Raw genomic sequence first — 19,311 nt, forward strand, 5'->3', positions numbered from 1 at the left:
GGAAACCTCTGACGTACTGAAAAAGGCCAACACACTCCCCAGGAATTCAGTTAAATTCTACATTTTTGAAATTCTACATGTGGCCCTCTTGCCAAGACTCTGGTCATGTTGCCCAGGGCCTTCTGCTGGTGGTGGTGCTCCCAACGCTTTCTTTTCATTTGGTGATTAACCCTCATGCCCTTAGTCGTTGCGGATTCTTCTGTTGTTGGGTTTTTTCTTCACCTTTGCATCCTGCTGTTCTGCCTTATTCTTGTTCTGTTGCCTTGCCCTTACCTGAGGGGAAACCTCTGACATACTGAAAGAGGCCAACACACTCCCCAGGAATTAAGTTAAATTCTACATTTTTGAAATTCTACATTTTGAGGCTGTTCCCAATAGTCCGGGGCTGATGAACCCCACCAGATTCCAGCATCTCTTCAGTGTGTTGTAACTAAAAAATCTTGCTCAGACTCAGTGTGAAAAACTAAACTGAGCTGTACCAGACCATGCAAAAGCAATTTGAAAGTAAATGAAGCATCGCTAATTAGGTGATGACAACAATTAACAACAAAATTTAAAAGGTGCCAGTTTCTAATAGGCTGGTCTATGAATGTCACACCTTTCTATTATTTCTACAGATTATAAAGAGTGAAAAGGTGGGCATCATACAACCTACAGCAAGGTGAAAAAATGTGATTTAGTTTGTTCTTTGTGACAAGTTGTGATAACGAGGGTTGGCTTTTTTTTGTTGTTGGACAAACCGTGGCTCTTATTCAGCTTTTCCTTGAAAATCTAGTGTTGGAGTAGTGTTGCAAGGAAGTTTATGGTGTTTCTTAATGTATAAAACTGCAAAGATGGAATAGTGTTCTGTAATTAAAAGGTAAGGGAATGCACTGTTAGAATTACCAAAACAGCTCCTGAAATGTCCATCCAGGATTAGATTCAGTCCCAAGAATTTCATACAATCACAGAATGGTTTGGGTTGGAAGGGACCTCAAAGATCATCCCCTCCTGAAACGTCCATCCAGGATTAGATTCAGTCCCAGGAATTTCAGAGAAAGAGAGTATTTTAAGCACCGTAGCAACGACCGAGTTATGCTTTGGAGTTTGTTTCCAAATACTGTGGAATTTCAGCAGCCTCGACCGTCAAAATAAGAGGGGACACTCCAAACAGACACGTGCCCAAATAAAGCCAGAAACACCTCCAGTGTGATGGGATTTCAGAGAAAAGGGGTATTTTAAGCACCGTAGCAACGACCGAGTTATGCTTGGGAGTTTGTTTCCAAATACTGTGGAATTTCAGCAGCCTCGACCGTCAAAATAAGAGGGGACACTCCAAACAGACACGTGCCCAAATAAAGCCAGAAACAGAAGTGCCTACCAAGCATTCCTCCTGACGGCTCCTGCCCACAGAGCACACGTCTACTCTTATGCTTGGGAGTTTGTTTCCAAATACTGTGGAATTTCAGCAGCCTCAACTGTCAAAATAGGAGGGGACACTCCAAACAAACGCGTGCCCAAATAAAGCTAGAAACAGAAGTGCCTACCAAGCATTCCTCCCGACGGCTCCTGCCCACAGAGCACACGTCTACTCTCAGTGTCTTCTGCAGCAGCGTCCCTTGGGAAATGGCCACTCGGAATATCTCGTGGAATGGAACAGTTTCCATGGCAGGATGGACTTTTGTGCGGAACAGGCAGCTGGTGTCCATGGAGGAGGGAAGTACAGCTACTCTGATGTACCTGCCGGGAAGCAAACACAATTAAATCTGTATTTCAATACCTGTGTTTAAACAAGCATTCCCTGGTGACGCGTGACAGAAGCCCACCCCATCGACCGCAGAGCAAGGAAGGTGGAACAGCAACAAACCAAGAGGTGGAAAGGCAAAAGAGGTGAAAAAGAGGAATGAGAAACTCCTCCCTGGCACAAACATTTCCCAAAAAAAAGGAATTTCTGTGCCTGGGAAGGTGGTAGCAGGAGAGGTAGCTATTTCTATCTCTATCCAGATTTATCCTCGGCTTGAGTACTGTGAACGCTGAGGATCGTGTCACAGATGGGAGGAAACATGATCTTAATGCTAATTAAAAAAGAGAAAAATTTGGGTGGATGTAAAAATTAAACTCTTAGAATGATGTGAGCAGCACTGAAAAGCAGTAACGTCCTTTAAAGAAACAAACGAAACAAAACTTTCAAAAGAAACCACAAAACTAAGGAAAATGAGGGAGGAAACAGGTGGGCCCATAGCTGCTTAAGATCAATTCATAATATATTAAGAATATATATTAGAAGAATGCATCCTGCAAGCCTGAACTTCAGCACAGGGAATAATTCCAAGTTTTTATGCAGCTGAATTCTTTTCATAGAACAAACCTGAGTGGCAGTGATGGGGATAAAGGTGATACTTGCAACCTTGCAGGTCTTGCTTTAGCACGAGCTTGAGAGAACAAAGACATTCCTAATGCAATCAAATCTGAATTTCATCATAGCCTTTATTCCCCAATTATGCAAAGCTTCTTGGGATAAAAAAAAAAAAAAAAAAAAAAAAAAAATAAATGTAATTTTGGTCCACTTTTTTTTTTTTTTTCCTTCTACCCGAAATTAAGAATTGCTACATTTTGTTTTTGACAAAATTCTTTGGGAAAAAAAAAAAAAAAAAAAAAAAGTAAGATCTAAGTTTGTTTGGTTCACATCTATAGCCTGGAGAGCAGGTATCCAGCATTTTGACAAACCAATCCCAAAATTCAGTGGTAAATATAATCCCAGTAACGCTGCTGCTGTAGTCACTGGGCAGGTAGGCGAGCAATTTGCATGCTTTACTGGAAACAGCTATTTTAATAGATTAAGCAATTAGGAAACAATTAGAAAAGAGGCGGGAACAGAAGATAAAGTATGTTAAAAGTATATTTTTAAAGGTGGTTGATTGGAGCTGTCTTTTTGTTAGCCAATATATTGGTATCAGGTCAGAATGAGGGGAAACAGAGAAGTAAAAGATCAGTTGCTCAGTGGCTTTGCTTTACAAGAAGTGCTTACTTCCACTGGAATTTAAAAAGTCAACCAATGCCTCAGATTCTTCTGTGATAAATCTATGAGTTCTCAACTCGTGAACAGATGATCCTGACACAAAGAGTAAGTGTTGAGCTGGGCTCTACCTGCTCTAAAAGCCAACAGCTTCCACAAACGGCGTGGAATCGGGTATCGGTAAGACCTCATGTCAAATCTATTCCTCTGGGTGCAAAGGTTCAATAAAGCACTGATCTACCCAATTTCGTGTTATAGAAAATACAGTTATAACATACTATCATTATCCAGCCCCAATTTTTATGGTGGTACCTACCTGTACAGTATATATGTATAAGCACACGATGGCAAGTGACTGAAAAAAGTGCTATTTGCGGGGTCCTTCCTTTACCCTGCCCTTTCTTCCCCCTGGCTTTGGGTACCTTTAGTTTTATTCCATCTTTTTAGCAGCAGCAGGGCTGGACTTCTGCACCAAAGACACTCAACTACTAATTACAATGGCATATTTTATTTCCTAAAAAGATGCCAGCTATGACCTAACTTTATCTTACCAAACATTTTGTTGACATTCTTTTTATATTCTGCATTATCCACTTTTCCTGTCAGCTGTGTCAATTTATTCTTCTATAGTTTTTTTTTATATATATATTCTTGTGCTAAATGCTGGTGGACTCAGAAGGTCAGCAGGGGAAAGAGGGAGGTCAGAGAAGGAAGGGTGGTAGCAGACAACCATTTGTTATTAAAAATAAACAAAAACAAACAGAAAAAAATCCAAGCAGAACCCAGGTCTGTGTCCCTGTACGTCCTTCCCATACTCAGTGGCTTCCTGTCCATCCACCATTAAATTCAAGGTGACAGGGAACAGAGGGAAGGGAACCAGCAAGAAAAGCAGATTTTCCACAGGTAGATTATGATCTACTCTAAAGTTACTAAACTTCTCACCAGTTTAAGATAGTTTTCCAGCCTGTAAAGGCCTCACTGAGGTACAAGAGTCCCTAAGGCACTGGGGCAAATTGTACTTATTTGTACGGATGAGAGTTTGGGATTAAAATCTCAGTGGTAACATTTTCTTATTTGGGTATTTTTGTTCATTTCCTACATACCATTTCCACTGCTGTGACTTTTAGACCTTTCCTGTCCCATTCAACACGAGAACTTAACAGACCTCCAAGCTCCAGTTGGCAGAGAAGGTGGATCTCAGTGTGACTGTGATTGCCCACTGGCCATTTATCAAATTTACCTTTAAAAAGCTCACTTAAAAGACACATACTATTTTAATAAATGCCATATAAATGTAAAAAGACAACATCCTGAGCCAAAAGAATGGCAAAGTATCAAATAAAATGTTTTTAGTAACTACAGAAGAGCTGTTTCTGCACCCACAAAGATACAGAATGTTTAAAAACGCTAAATGAAACATCATTTAAAAGAATCCTTTTTGTTCCATTTTAGTGGAAGGTGCAAATTTCCCAATAACTTCTTTTTCTCGCAGTGTTGCTGGAATACAGAAAAGCTAAGTACGACTGCAGTTTGAAAAGTTTTATACATAGTTTAGTGCATTTAACCAGTCCATCAATCCACTCCTTTGGAGAATTTGTACAATTTATTATTATACTGCAATATTTCACCACTACTGCTCTCCGATCGACTTACACTTTGGAGCCAAGGGGGACAGAGAAGGCTGGGAGATTTCGGAGCCGTACAATGATTATCACAAAACTGGAATTGCCCTGGTCGTATCTGGTAAAGAAAGGACAAGGGGAGGGAAGTTACTATTCACATTTTTATGGATGAACAGGAACATTCGCTTTGCTGCTCACTTACCTGAGTCCTATTTGTACCTGGGCAGCTTCTAGAGTTGTTGCATCGTCTTCACTATATACAGTGTCCTCCGTTTCGTTTGGTCTAGGGCAAACAGGCAAATACTCACATTTAGGAATGTGTAGGAATTCAGAAATGTGTACACAGAACATATATACATTCTGCTAAATATGCTGATTTCATTACAGTGTGTGCTCCAAATGAGAATTTCAGAACCTTGCAATGGCAAGGCCTCTTTTAGGGAGAGTTTCCAGAGAAAGACTCATGACATTTCTTTAGCATTTCTTTAACCCCCTGAACACAAAATTGGAAGTTGAAGTTTCTAACAAACATCAGAACATGTGTAGACTGGACACAAAATACTGCTCTGGAGAATGTTTGAGAAGCAGCAGCTCTGTAAAATGAAGAGGTTTCTGTGCAAACCAGAAGCATCTTTCCTCTGAGCCTGTTTTCAGAAGCATTCGAAGAACTAAAGGGGCTCAAGTCTTGCAGCTGAAGAGCAACTCTAGCGGCGAATGGAATTACAGAGAATCCAGGTGGCAAAATAATTTCCAGTGGTTTTCTGGGAGGTTTGAGCGAAGATGCGGTATCAATGCCTTTCATTGATTTTTAAAACCAGACTGGTGGGATCAATAAACAAGATCAAGATAGGAAATGTCAAGCTAGGAAATGTGGAGAATGACAACACAGACATCCCGTGCCTTATCAAGACACGACAGCGTTATTTTAAGACTGAATTTAGAGGTTTCTTTTTTACTGTTCCTCTCCTGACCGATGGCTAATTTGATAGGCTGTATTTATTTCCTCCCCTGCCTTAAATTGCTTAATACAAAGGGCTGGTCTGTACAGCAGAAATCACTGCACTGTAGCTTCAGGAACACGCTGACAAATTATAAGTTATTCCACATACAGTGTTCATAAAGACACTTCTAAACGTAAGCAACTCGCACAGAGACACTCGTTACCTCTTCACCATTTCCTACTCAGCAAGAATGAAGAGTATCCACACCTGGAGCTATCAGGGAATAACTAGTGTCTGTAAATCTCAGCTTGTAAAAAAAAAGGCAATAGTTTCCTTTTGTATGCAGGTTTGGGGGACACAACTGTTGTCTTTGTCTTTTCATGAGCCAAGACAGGAATTTGTTCTGGTTTGCAGCTTCCCCAGCTAAAGGGGGCAGCTAAAGGCTTGCTCCACAGAACGTCCACCACTTTTGGTCCAATGTCTGTCCATTTTTATCTGGGCTTATAACCAGAGCAGGGGACAAGCTTTGATCAAAGAAGCTCAGAACGGAAACAAAATTGAAAGACAACAGCGGTTATTGAACCAAAACACACCCTCACAGCCACTCAGCAGAGTGAAGGTGGAGTTTTTAATAGATGGGAGTTTATTTCAGCCTGAGAAAGTTACATTAGGGTAAACTGAAGATCTGGAGCAAAGCAATACTAGGATTCAGAGTTTGGGGTGAAATACAGGTTCCTGACCTAAGATGAGGTTGAACAGCCACTGTAACACGTCAAGAGAAATCCTTTTTGTATTTCAGCTTTTTTATTTGGTCCCATCTATTTTATTACTTTTTAATTTGTGAAAGACTTGATGCGTAGAAATAATTTTATCAGAGGCCACTGAAACCCATGTATGATACCATGATGCACCTTAGTTCATTGCCTCAACTGCCACGAAACAGACACTATTATATGAACTGATATGAATAATCCCATAGAAGTTATGTCTTGTCAAAAAGCACCAACAGCAAATATGTTTCTTGTGTCCTGTGAAGCATGAATATTAAACTAAGGATTTTTTTTACCTTTCCTATATCCTCTTTTTTTTTTCAGAGAGAAAACACGCAAGCAGAATGTCGTGCAATCTTAAGATTGCATCTAAACAAAACAAGAAGTAAAAAGAGTCACTCTGAGTAGAGTCAGCGCAGCCACTTGACAGAACCTCTACATTTTAAACACAGCTTTCTGCCTAGGAAAACTTCTAGCAAGAAAACAACCCCAGGATTAGAAGGTTGTGTATTAATGCTACTCGACCCATTTATGCAAGCAGTGTAATGCGAATTTGTTAGCTTAAAAAAAGCAATCAAACTTTACTGTTTGATTGCCTTCCTTTCAATATGAAGAAAACAAAGGATAAACTGCTTATGCTGGTATTATGTAATTGCTTATAGATATATATTTTTTTTTTTCATTGTTTCTCAAACCTACTGTTTGACAGAAGCTTCATAGACACCGCTGTCTCCAGCTACGGACTCATCGGACACGGCAGCAGAGACACAAGCTGTTTTCTCCTCCAGCAGGTGAGCGGCCGTTCTGCGGGGTAAGTCAACGCCTACAAAAAGGAAGGAGAATGAACGAAAATTAGTCCCAGAGATTAATAGTTGGGAAGAGAGAGGTGTGGAGCTCAGGAAGTTGTCAAGCCGGAGGCGGTGACCCTTAACGGAGTATCTCAGAGTAGTTTTGTTCCACATCATTACACGTTCCAAGGCCGTGCTGCTGTTACCACGTGTTCTGGCGAGGGATATAGCCAAACTGATGAACTTGAAAGTGCACAACTATTATTCCTTCCCGGAGATACAGGCTCCTATCACCACCCCTGCACGTTGAGCTAGCTATTATCCTTCATTATCTTCATTATTAACCCTCGTTATCCTGATCTTTACACCCATATTTGCCGTGTTCTCATTCTGTGCTGTAGTAACACTTCGGCTGCACACAAAGTGATTGCCTGCTGTTTATTAAGTAGTCACCAGTCAGACAGACACCCTCTGGAAAGGAAAAATCCCCTCTGGCTTACCATCATCAAAAACTTTTTACTCTTTACTATCAACTGCAACTTTGCTGTGATTTTCCACTCTCATTTATAGGCTGGCGTTGGGCGGTGAAGCAGCAGCAGCAGCACAGAGAGCCACGTTCTGCAGCAGCAGAGTCAGTTGAGGCCCGATACGGTACTTTTATTACACTTTATGCATGATGGTCCCCGCCTGAATCATGACTTTACATCTAGTTAAGATGTTTAAAATATAAGGTTTCAGATTAGATGATTGACTGCTGCATTTGTGCTTTCATTTATGGCAGCAGGAATGCTTTTTTCCGTGATGAAGAAGAGCTCTTTCCTTTCCCCTCCATCCCCGCACGAGGGGTGAAGGCGATGACATGATTTATTGATTACCCTTAGGAATTACCCCAGCAGCCTGGGCTGACTTTGACAATGACAGGGACTGACTGTGGAAGATCTAACATGAGATTCCAACTTGGTTTCTGACAGCGGGGACACGTGCAGGAGAGCAAATATCTGTCTGGTTCACCTGTACAGGAAAGTCAGAGACAGGGGAGCAGGTGAGAACTGCATCTAAAGAGCCAAGGCAGATTATTACAGCCAAATAGCAGCTATACCAGCTCCAGGTGTGTTTCTCTACCTCTAAGTTAAGATTGAGCAATATTCAAATTTGTAGGCTTGTAAAACTTGTATTTTCCATGCAGGTTTTGAGCCTCCAGCCCAGTGAGTTGCAAACCTTCCCATTAAGTATCACAGGAATTAAACTGGAGTAGAAACACCGAACCAAGCCCAGGTCTGTGTCTCTGCTGAGGTACTGAAGCCTCACCACGAGGACCATTTCAAATGTGGTTGTTTGGGCAGTCTTAATACAGATTTAAAGATAATTTGCATCATATATAAGACCCTACATGAGAAAGTGTCAGTATAAAGAATCACAGGATGAATCTATATTTTAAAATTATAACTAACTACTTAAAAACTTAAAAGACACCCTGACACTATCCGGAATAACAGGTCCTCAAATAAGCTCAAAAATGTTAGACAACCAAATGATGCCTTTGAAAAGAATCATAAATAAATTTTAAAAAAATAATAATTCTGATTCCTCAGAGCCCAATGTGTTCCCAAATTCCAAACCATCTCAAATTCATTTCTCAGACTAGATGAGTTGCAGCCAGACCAAAAGCTGTTGATTTGGGAAGGATATGCTGCTGAAATGTGTGTAGGAAAATTAGTTTTTTTGGTTTTTTTTTTTTTCATCTTTTATATATGACTCTAAAGCAAAATAACACCTGTGTTCCACTGTACTGAAAAGACAAAGGACAAAATTACTCCCTCCCCCCTCAAATGCATTTCCATGTTTTTCCACTTTGCATTTCACAGGTTCAGACCATTAGGACATCACTCAATTTCTTTTTTAATTTCTGCACAGTTGAACAGAGTCTCCCCTGGCTCCCAGTATACCCACATTTGTCTTCTGGTGCCACATTGCTCTGGTCACTATTGAAATTACTACAGTACTGCACTGAGTTAACCTAGTTAACCAACACATGTGTGTGTGTATATATATATATTTACATATATATGTATTTACATATATATAATATATTTTCTATATATATATGTAAAAATAAAAGCAAATTTCTCATTAAAACATATGTCTGTATCAGTACATCCAGGTGTTTTTATTATAAACTGGCAAACTCCAGGCACAAGACTTCAAGCTTGGCAACAAATCTGGACAATGCACTCCCAGTTCTGTTGTATTTATTCTAAGAGACCCAAATTCCTCCGTGAGCTGCTTTACTACCAACTCAGGCCCAGAAATGTGGAACTGGGTATGGGAGATGCTGATCTGGTTTCTAATAGGGCCGCCAGTGCTCAGCACTGGTGGAAATGTGGCTCCCTCAGCTCTTCCTTGGCAAACCAGAGCCCTTGCCTAACATCAACACAAAGGGTTTGCAACCTACTTAAAGAACAACACTAGAAGAAGTCAATAAAAGTGCAGAAAAAGCACAACACAAGGCAGCAAAGTCAACCCTCTAAGACTGAGGACAGGCCATCAGTTCTTGACAGCTGGGATTTCTGAAGGTCTGACGCTGCCAAAGGCTTTGACCATATAAGACAACTAAATATGTCTTTTACTGCAGACTAGAAGTGGAATTCATGACACCTAATTCAGCCACCCCAAAGTGAAAGTCAGCCAGTTACTAAGGATACTTACTTAAGTAAGGATCAATATTAATTTGATAGCTCACAAGGTCATTCAACCCATGTTCTTTAAAGGGAAGTATGTTTTAGGATAAGATGACCCATCCTTCTGGATGCTACCCACAGGTTGCAGGGGGAGCCTAGACTAGCTCAGGAGCTCTGTGCTAACTGGGGTGGATAAAAAGCTAAAAAGCTATGAAATCCATGTTAAAAATGGGGAGAACGTCACCATAACTTACATGGCACATGGTCACCTGTCCTTCTCAATGAACTGCAGATCCTTCAGCGACAGCAGGTTCAAATAACTTGATATACACACACTCGCAAAAATCCTAACTCTTAAGTCCAGGAATCTCTTTTACTGAGGGTGTCAGTTTGTAAACTCATTCTACAGTGAGAAACAAAGTACCTGATTTCTAGTTACCAGAAACCAGCAGAGGGTGTTTTAGCTCTATCCCCACGCATTCCTGACAATACCTAGGGGACCCTGTCCATCCGTGTCTTCAAGATCCAGTTTTTTTCTGCTCATTTTTCACGACAGAGTCTGCAATACAGGAGCTCACCTTCTGAGGTAGCTACAGAAGAATGTAGTTGGAATCGGGGGGATCACAGCTCTCTGCACGCAAAACTAGAAGTTTTTACTCCCTCAGAATTACTGACTGCCCACCATGGCAAAAGTATGTCCATCAAGATAATCTTCAGTTACACGAGGTACCTTCCCACCTAAGAGCCAGCTGTTAGTGCAAAATTGTCATGTAACACATATATTCGACATTAGATTTATTTCATTACCTGAACTTCCTTCATGTAGAGAAGGCAGAGGCTGCCCAATGCCTTCATTAAGATCTTTATCATCTGGAGGAATCCGAGATCCTGCTCTGGCTTCAGAGTCCAACAATATTTGGTTCTCACAGAGACTAATGCCGGCAAAATCACCCGAAATGCCACAGTCTTCAAAGTCCGTAGTGAGGTGATGCAGAGGGGAATTTTGAGTCGACACGGAAAACGCAGTTTCTAAAACCAAAGGGGAGCCTGGGGGGGACAAGGAGGACAGCGAGGACCTGGAAGAAAGCGACGTCACGGATTTGGGAGGTTCAGTCAATTTGGGATGGTCTGCAGCTGAAGGAGAGTCACTGTAACCCAGCCTCCCATGGGAACCCACCACTTCGTTCTCATGGATAGTGGTGATAGGCCCCGAAGGGATGTAACCACTTTTTTCTTGCAGTATGAAGTCGAGTTTATACTGATAGTCCAAATCCGTTATTTGATCCCCTTGGTTATAGTAGAGCTCTGTGGAGCTGAGGGAGTTCAGGGACCCTCTGCTTGAGGTGTTCAGGGACCCCCGGCTGGATGCCAGCGACCCCAGACTGCTCCCTGAAGACACAGATAAGGTACTTGCTGAGAGGCTGCAGAGAAAGCACAAACAGGCTGTGTGTTACTAAACCAAACCAGCACAAAAGGGTACAAAAGGGAGAGATAAGACTGACAGAAGCTGTGCTATAACGATTTTATAACCATTTACAACTGAATGCTGCTTGGGGCATTAGGTTTTTGAAGCACCCGTACCTGGCTCAGACCAGTGCCCAACCCTCATGGACTAACGACCAAAGAGACTGAACAAAGCCATCGACTTGAAAAATTTTGCCACTGGACTAGAAAACTGCCTTTACCAGGATAAAAAGACCCACAAGTCCAGGGTACAGTCCAGGAGTCAGAGAAACTCTTCCCCAGGACCAGTTACATGCATCATTAAATACCAGAACTCCCATCAGAGCAATGAGTTTGAGTTGGCTGTGACTGATGACTTTTTTGTTACCACTATGAATTTCATAAACCCCGAGTCAGATTCTGAATCAATGACTGTCAGGAAAAAGTACCCTGCTGAGGGTGCTGCTCTGTTGCCAGAAAGCGCAAGTCAGCGTTGAAGAAAAAAACCAGAATCAACTATTCACAGAAATATTTACACACATACATGTAGTCACTGAGCCTCTCCAGTTATCACACAGAATAAAGCTACAGTTCTGATAGTTCTCATTTTACACAGAACTCTGAGAAACCATTTGGTCTCCTCAATGACAGCATTTTGGAGCTATGACCAATTAGAGAATTCCCACTTTATTTATTTACTTGCACAGAAGCAAAATAACGTCTCCCTGCTTAATTATAGAAACTGCACAAAAAAAATCCATTCAATCCAGTCTTGAGTGCTCACTGAAATTATGAAAGTACACTGGGTTCGTATGGTGGCAAAAGCCTTGAAGCTATTAGACTGGCATTTTCTTACTTAAATATTAAATTTTGTTCAGCTTCCAGCTAAGAGAAGAAAACCAACTATGAATGAAGTTTAGACAGCCAGGTCAGACTGTTGCTGAAAACAGGCTTTACCTTACACAGTACAACCTCACAGAATCACAGAATGATATGGGGTTGGAAGGGACCTCTGGAGATCATCTCCTCCAACCCCCTGCCAGAGCAGGTCCACCCAGAGCAGGTTGCACAGGAACGTGTCCAGGTGGGTTTTGAATGTCTCCAGAGAAGGAGACTCCACCACCTCTCTGGGCAGCCTGTTCCAGGGCTCTGCCACCCTCAAAGTGAAGAAGTTCCTCCTCATGTTTAGATGGAACTTCTAAATGTTCTAAAGTCTAGATGTTCAAGTTTGTGCCCATTAACCTCTTGTCCTGTCACTGGGCACCACTGAAAAAAGACTGGCCCCACTCACCTCCTAAGTTGTGAATGCAAATACGTAGTTAACTTCGTAGTTTCTTCAAGTTTCTGTACCAACTCTTTTCTTCTCTCCTCTAGCTTCAATCTGGAAAGAAAGGAACGTGTAAGTACAAGAAAACATTACAAAATAAGCCAGAAATGCTTATCAGCACCAGAAATCAGCCAGACTGAAATATTTCATAGCTAGGACAGAAACAAAGTGAAGAGCCCTCATATTTTAATCTGGCTGCCAACTCCTAAAATCCAGCAGACTGTGTTAACTCTCAGGCCCATCGTAAAGCCCCGAGCTCCTTCAGCTGAGTGTCTTTACCTGCAGAATTTTAAGCATGGTAACAAACCTGGGGAGTGTCTGAGCCAGCAGAATGTTGGTACAGTCACACCGCGCCGAGGGGAGCACACGCCAAATAAAAGAGGAAGAGATGAGCACTGGGAAAAGAGCCGCAACTTTGGGACAATAAGATCTGCACTAATACAGGTTTTAAAAGCATCCTCACTTAATATCATTTCAGGGAAAAAAAACCCCAACAAACAAAAGAACATTAATACCAGCATTAATTCTGATAATGCAAGAACTTGGGGCAGCACCGCAGGAAGTTTAAATTTAAAGCACTCCCTTTGATTTTAGCATCTTCATCTAGAGCCAGAGCACAGTAAATCAAAGCATGAGGTTCTGAGACACTGCATCATATTCAGGAGTCCTTGGTAAAGATTTCTACATCCCCAACAGCTTTGTCATGGCCTCAGAGCCACACAGCATCCTAATGCTCATTATCAAGGTTATGAAAAAGGAGAATTTATTACTTCCTGCACCGTTATCCAGCCTAACTCTAAAACCACAAATGGTAGAACTCTCCCCCCCTTCCTTTTGGCTGGCTGCAAGCAGAGAGGATTCACTAACCTGTACAGTGATTTCTTTCCTTTTATAATTCCCTTTTATCACTCCATTTACAACACCAAATAAATTGCTTTCCCTTAGTGGATTCAGCTAAAACCCTCCTGTAGTTGTGGATTAATATATTCTCCTCTAGCCCTTGCTCAGTCAAGTGACACATGTCACAAGTTCTCAAGCAACGAATCTGAGGGACAAGAAATTACCTCCCCTCCTTTAAAAAAAGAAAAGAGGAAAAAGTTTGATGTTCATTCTCAGAAACCTTTTCTTTGCCCTTTCTGGCATCTCAAGGATGTATGAATTAATATTCAAATGCAGAGAACACTTCAAAGAACAAAAAAAGCCCAACAATAACAAAAAAAAAAATCAACCATTGCTTTCTTATGCAAACTGAATGAAATAGCCGGGAGTTCCCAGGATTCCCTCTCTTTGAGCGCCAGATACCAGCAAAAAGACATTAAGTCCTCAGTGCAGCAAAGCATGAAAAGCACTTGCTTACACCCAGGCTTATTCAGGGAGCAAATGTGGGTTATGCAAAGGTGAAGGAGTTACCCTGAGGTCAGGCAGGGTGCGAGCTTCTCCTCTGCTGCCTCTGCTCTCCCCCCCAGCCCCGCGTCCGGCTGCCACTACCTTGAGCTTCCCCTCCGCTGCCTCTGCTCTCCCCCCAGCCCCGCGTCCGGCTGCCACTACCTGCTAAATCCAGCAAAAGCACACACGGGTTTCCAAACCAAGAGTTATGCTCATCTCTGTTATCAGACACCTTTTCCTATCATTTCACTATTTATCATCACCTTCTGCCTTCCTTTAAAGCCCAATCTATCCCGCTTTCCCCAAGCAAGAGCACTCTTCACTTAGTCTTCTGTGGCTTTTCAACAGTGAACTCTCATTTTATACTCAAGGAAGAAGCACAAAAAATGCTGTATGTGTTCAACTACTATTGGAAAAAGGCAAGAAAAAAAAAACCAACTTAGGAACTTGTCTGACTGGAGTACACCTATTCCATGGAATTTGCACTATTAAACTAAAAGGTTTGTTTGGGTATTTTTCTCCAAAGCACAAGGATAAGTTTGTTTTCCTTTATTATCTCAATGAGGTTGATAAAATGTAATTTATCCCATATATCTCAGCTCCTGAAAAAAAAAAATAAATTCTTTCCTGGCTGTAATTTGATCTAGTGCTAATTACTACTAGTAATTAAAGTAGTAGTATTAATACCTGTAGGTAAGTTTCAGAAAGATGTTAGTCCCAAACACAAGGTAGATGATGAAATCACTCCTGGAAGTTCCAAGAGACACAGGAAACAATTCCACTATCTCACAACAAATTGAGATTCAAGGACTTTTTTTTTTTTCATTCTATATCAGGCCAAACTAAAAATATAAAACAACCAGAACTTTCAGACAATGAACCTTCCTTCTTTAAAGCACAAGCAGGAACATTAATATCCCAAAGACCATGTAAACATCTAAACCACCATCGTGTTACCTGTTCTGACATCCCTCCTGTTTGCACCCCTCCTGTTAATTAACCCATCACTCATTGTGGGAGCAACTTGAACGTTAGTGAGACATCTTTCTCCAGTTCTGATCTTAAACTGTAACATTGCTGAGAGGGGCAGAGAATCTTAAATAAATAAAAAAATACATGAAAAGTGCACATACCTCACCTTTCAATGCAAACTCATGTGGACTTGTTTGCTTATGGCAGGCACAAGAGCAGGGGCCAGTTGTACACAATCAAGCCGTTAAATCACGCCTCTCTCTAAATTACTGAGAAGACTGTGATTACTTAGAAGAATTTGCCAAGGACTAAAGCAGGACTGGAATCTCCCTGAGATGAACACAGAGGCAAGAAAGCAGCAAATAGTTCTCAACAGTTCCACAATCTGGATATTTCTGTCCAGTTGCTGGAAGGCTTCTTAAAGCAGTCAGAGTATGCCCCCTCCCTGCTTTTTTGAGGCTGATTCGTTCTGATTTACACCCTCCTCCTGTGAATTCATTCCAAGTACAGCTACTAGTGGCAATTTCAGCATCCTGCTCCAAAATAACCCAGGGCTATGCTATGATGCTTTTAAATCAGAGCAAGTCTTCCGTTTCTTCCCCCTCTAGAAAAAAATACCTAAAAAAACCCCAAAAGCCAAACCAAAATAAAAAGCTCTTGTCACAGGAAGCTCTGACAGAGTCTATAGCTTCTTACACTGTCGCTTTGTTATCAGTCCCTGTGAAAACACTGGAAACCTATAGCATTCATCAAACTTCACGAAATAAAATAGTGATACAACAATAGTTCAACACTTTGGAGCTGGCGTGGCTCCTCCACCGATGATGGAGAGGAGAATCTTCCTCATCTCCAAGAATTAAAGTGTTGATGGTCAATGAGATACAATTAACTGTATCCTTTTCTTAAATTAACATTTTAGGAAAAGTGTCACCCTCTGACTCCTTCTACAGAACGAAAATTTTCTTTATGTTTATAGCAGACCATTTCAGGAAAAGTTTCACCCTCTGACTCCTACAAAACGAAAATTTTCTTTATGTTTATAGCAGACACACCAGAAATAATCCTCAAAATAGCTTAGTGTGAATGAATTGATGTGCTCTGATGTCATCAAGGGAGACAGTTTTAATATCATAAAACTAGAAATTCACTAGAGATTCACTGGAATGGCAAAAAAGCAAAACAGGCACCATAAATACTACCTCAAGCAGCAATATATGACATGAAATCCTACTGCAACCTCAGGAAAAAATTCCACATTTTCAGGAATGAAAATCAAAAGGAAAAAATTTGAAGAAAATAGAAGGGGAAAAAACCCCAAAACTGTAATAACTAGTTGTGTTGGAAAAAAATCATTTCTTCTCAACAGTGGGAGACAATTTTACTCGCCCTTGGTACTCCAAGTTTGGCATCTGCCATGTGTGGGAAAATGGTCCCGTGCAGAATTTTCCTTGGGACTAAACAAGCGAATCCAAAACACAAGACGAAGAAACCAGCTCCCTATTTACAGCATGAGTCAAGATTTAGCCATTATTTACAACACTGCGTTATTACAACCTTAGATTTGAATTATTTATTTGTGAATGTCACTTTATTATTGAGCTCTTATCCTCCATTTATTAATGGCAGTCAGAAAGCAACGGATCCATGATAATTTAGATATTACTACCACAGACAGGTAATTTCTCCTGCAAAAATAGAGAATACAACAAGAATTTAGCCATGCAGTGGAACTGGAGCACCAGGAGGTGTTTCCTCCTGGCAGAGAGAAGCAGAAAGGCTTACAGTGCTGACTGTAACACTTCAATAAGGGCACTACACCGACAGACGCAATGACATTTTGTGTTTATTGCATTTCATGTCTGCTGGAGGTGCCCATAAATTTGTTTCCACTCACAGCTGATGAAAAGTCCATTTGTGACAGTCACCTTTGATTTTCCTGAACTCTGCATCTGGCTAAAACAATTTATAGTGGGAGTCAATTCAGTTACCAGTTAGATAGCCACGAGTTAGGAAAGTTTTGCAGCAATTATACTCCTCCTCTGAACTTTTCTTTTCCCCCTCTCCTTTTGGTTGCATTTTTGTACGTAATAAAACTCACAATGAAAGGCTTCAGACGGTGCAAGAACCAAGATAATCTCTGTAACCTGAGTTCAAATAGTTTAGGGCTATTAGCAGAGAGGAGGGAATGATGCATTGCCCTCCTGCTGGTGTGTTGACATTCCTCACGTTATTTAACATCTGTCACAGGCATTTTCATGCCGGTACCAAAGGCAGAGGAACTGATATTGCAGAGCACATCCAGGGTGTTCACATTCTCTCACAGGACAGAAGGCTTCTTTGTGTTTCTGCCCAGTGGGCTAATAACAAATTTAATTAAGATCTACACAGAAGGGTTAGTGAAGGAAAAGAGCCCATCAAGGCATAGTTTGGGGTTCGTGGTGAGTACAAAGGTTGGGTCACAGAAAGCAGCGTTTAATATTAGCAGAAGACAACCCCTTACCTTTCAGCAAGTGCTTGACTGGGTGTGCTTTTTACAGACAGCAGCTCTTCTTCAAGCCTCTTCCTTTCTGCTTCCAGCTGCTCCAGCTCATCTTGAGTACGTTTGCGGGGTGTAATAAACTGGAGTTCCTTTAAAAGCTCCTCTTTTTCATTGATTAACATGAGTTTTTCCTTTTCCACATCCAGTGCCCCAGGCCAGGCTTCACTATCAAGCTTAGAGAGTTCAATCTTCAAGTTAGCCATGCTACAATAAAACACAGCAGATTTCTCTGAGCCCAGCCCAGCACACAAATCCCAAAAAGAGAGAAGCCATACAATATTTTGAAAGGTAGCAGAATATAACAACATTTTCTACTCAAAGTCACGCTTTTAATTAGTTTTTGCTTCACAAGGTGCACCCTAGACCAGAAGAGCAGGCCACTTATCCTGGCCAACAGCAATGTGCTGGCTGTATTAAATGTGTATTTAATGTGTATTAAAGCAAGTTGCTGCTGTTTAAACGCTGAGTTGAAGTCACAACCTTAATAAAAGCTTTATTCTGTCTGGTAACATCGTAGGGGCACTAAGCTTTGCTCATCTAGGAGTCTGATGGATTTCCTTGGGGCCCCCAACAGAAGGACGTGGACCTGTTGGAGGCATGCCTTAGAGGAGGGCATGAAGATGCTCTGAGGGCTGGAGCCCCTCTGCTGTGAGGACAGGCTGAGAGAGTTGGGGGGTTCAGCCTGGAGAAGAGAAGGCTTCGGGGAGACCTTAGAGCCCCTTCCAGTCCCTAAAGGGGCTACAGGAGACACGGGGAAGGACTCTTGGTCAGGGAGGAGAGCAACTATTCCATTGCTAATAGTAGAAGCTCAAGGGAAACCACCCCCATTTCATTTTCCATAGAAAACATTTCTTTCTCATCTGCACCTCAACAAAAACGCAACAGCTTCAAAAATGAAAACAACCCATATTCCCACCAAACCCCTGCAAGAAGAGTTTGTTTTGACTCAGGGTATTTTCACAGAAAAGGAGTGTAAAATAAACAGCAACACTGTCAGCGGTGCCACCGTAAGGGAACGGTGGGATGAAATGAAACGAAGCGGTTCGATATATTTCGCAGCTGTTACATCTATCATTTATATTCAACAGTCCTACCAGGGAGCAGTACTCAGAGGGAAAACCACCGAGTAATTTCAGCTGGATAATGGAATGTTAAGACTTTCATCTCCAGGTCACTGGTTCTAGCTTAACCATGCTCTGAGAGTGGCTGCTCCTGACAGCTGTTTGATGGCTTTTGGGATGGGATGGTGGTCTCCAAACAGCTCTTTTGCTCTCTCTGCTACAGACAACTCTCTGCCACTGACACTGCCACTCTTTCCAGCTGCCTCATCAGACAGGCAAAGGCCTGGATGGATAAGAAAACTCACTGGTCCCACTCTTTTGAGGAAGTCCTTGCTCAACAGGTCAACGAGGAACACTACCCAGATCTTCACCCCATCAGGACAGAATTGACAACAATCTTTTAATCCTTTCGAGTAGCAATTGCAACTGAATCTAGCATAGTTAACATCAGCATTCCACCTCTTCAAGACATTCTGCTGGGTAAGCTACATAAAACGTGCGATATACAAAATTACTGATAATTTTCAAGTAGAGAAGTTCATTTACAAGATCCTCTCTTCGTTATTTTAACACAGAACAACTATGAATTTGCACATTTAATATTTCAGAAAAGATGGTCAATACGTTATTAAATTATAGTGATCATTAAAATGGCCATAATAATTAGGGGGGATGTAATTAGGTGCTGAACTTTATGTGCAAAGTGGTATGTATCCTCGTTATTCCAAGGCATGTACACTTTAAGTTCACTGTAGTCACTGATAAGACCATCATGTGCTGGTCTGCATG

General features: G+C 41.4%; 1 protein-coding gene across 1 annotated transcript in view; it reads right to left on the reverse strand.

The window, feature by feature from the left end:
- The window catches only part of WWC2 (WW and C2 domain containing 2), a 98,542-nt gene that overhangs the window by 16,822 nt on the left and 62,409 nt on the right, over positions 1 to 19,311 (reverse strand). The window contains exons 9-15 of the mRNA XM_014945647.1: positions 17,423 to 17,665; positions 12,529 to 12,618; positions 10,602 to 11,215; positions 7,028 to 7,151; positions 4,820 to 4,900; positions 4,649 to 4,735; positions 1,527 to 1,719 (exon numbers count right to left, since the gene is read on the reverse strand). Of these exons, the coding sequence (XP_014801133.1) occupies positions 1,527 to 1,719; positions 4,649 to 4,735; positions 4,820 to 4,900; positions 7,028 to 7,151; positions 10,602 to 11,215; positions 12,529 to 12,618; positions 17,423 to 17,665 (1,432 nt within the window). The remainder of the gene's footprint in view (positions 1 to 1,526; positions 1,720 to 4,648; positions 4,736 to 4,819; positions 4,901 to 7,027; positions 7,152 to 10,601; positions 11,216 to 12,528; positions 12,619 to 17,422; positions 17,666 to 19,311) is intronic.

This window comes from Calidris pugnax, unplaced genomic scaffold, assembly GCF_001431845.1.
Source record: "Calidris pugnax isolate Ruff unplaced genomic scaffold, ASM143184v1 scaffold58, whole genome shotgun sequence".
Classification (NCBI taxonomy): Eukaryota; Metazoa; Chordata; class Aves; order Charadriiformes; family Scolopacidae; genus Calidris; species Calidris pugnax.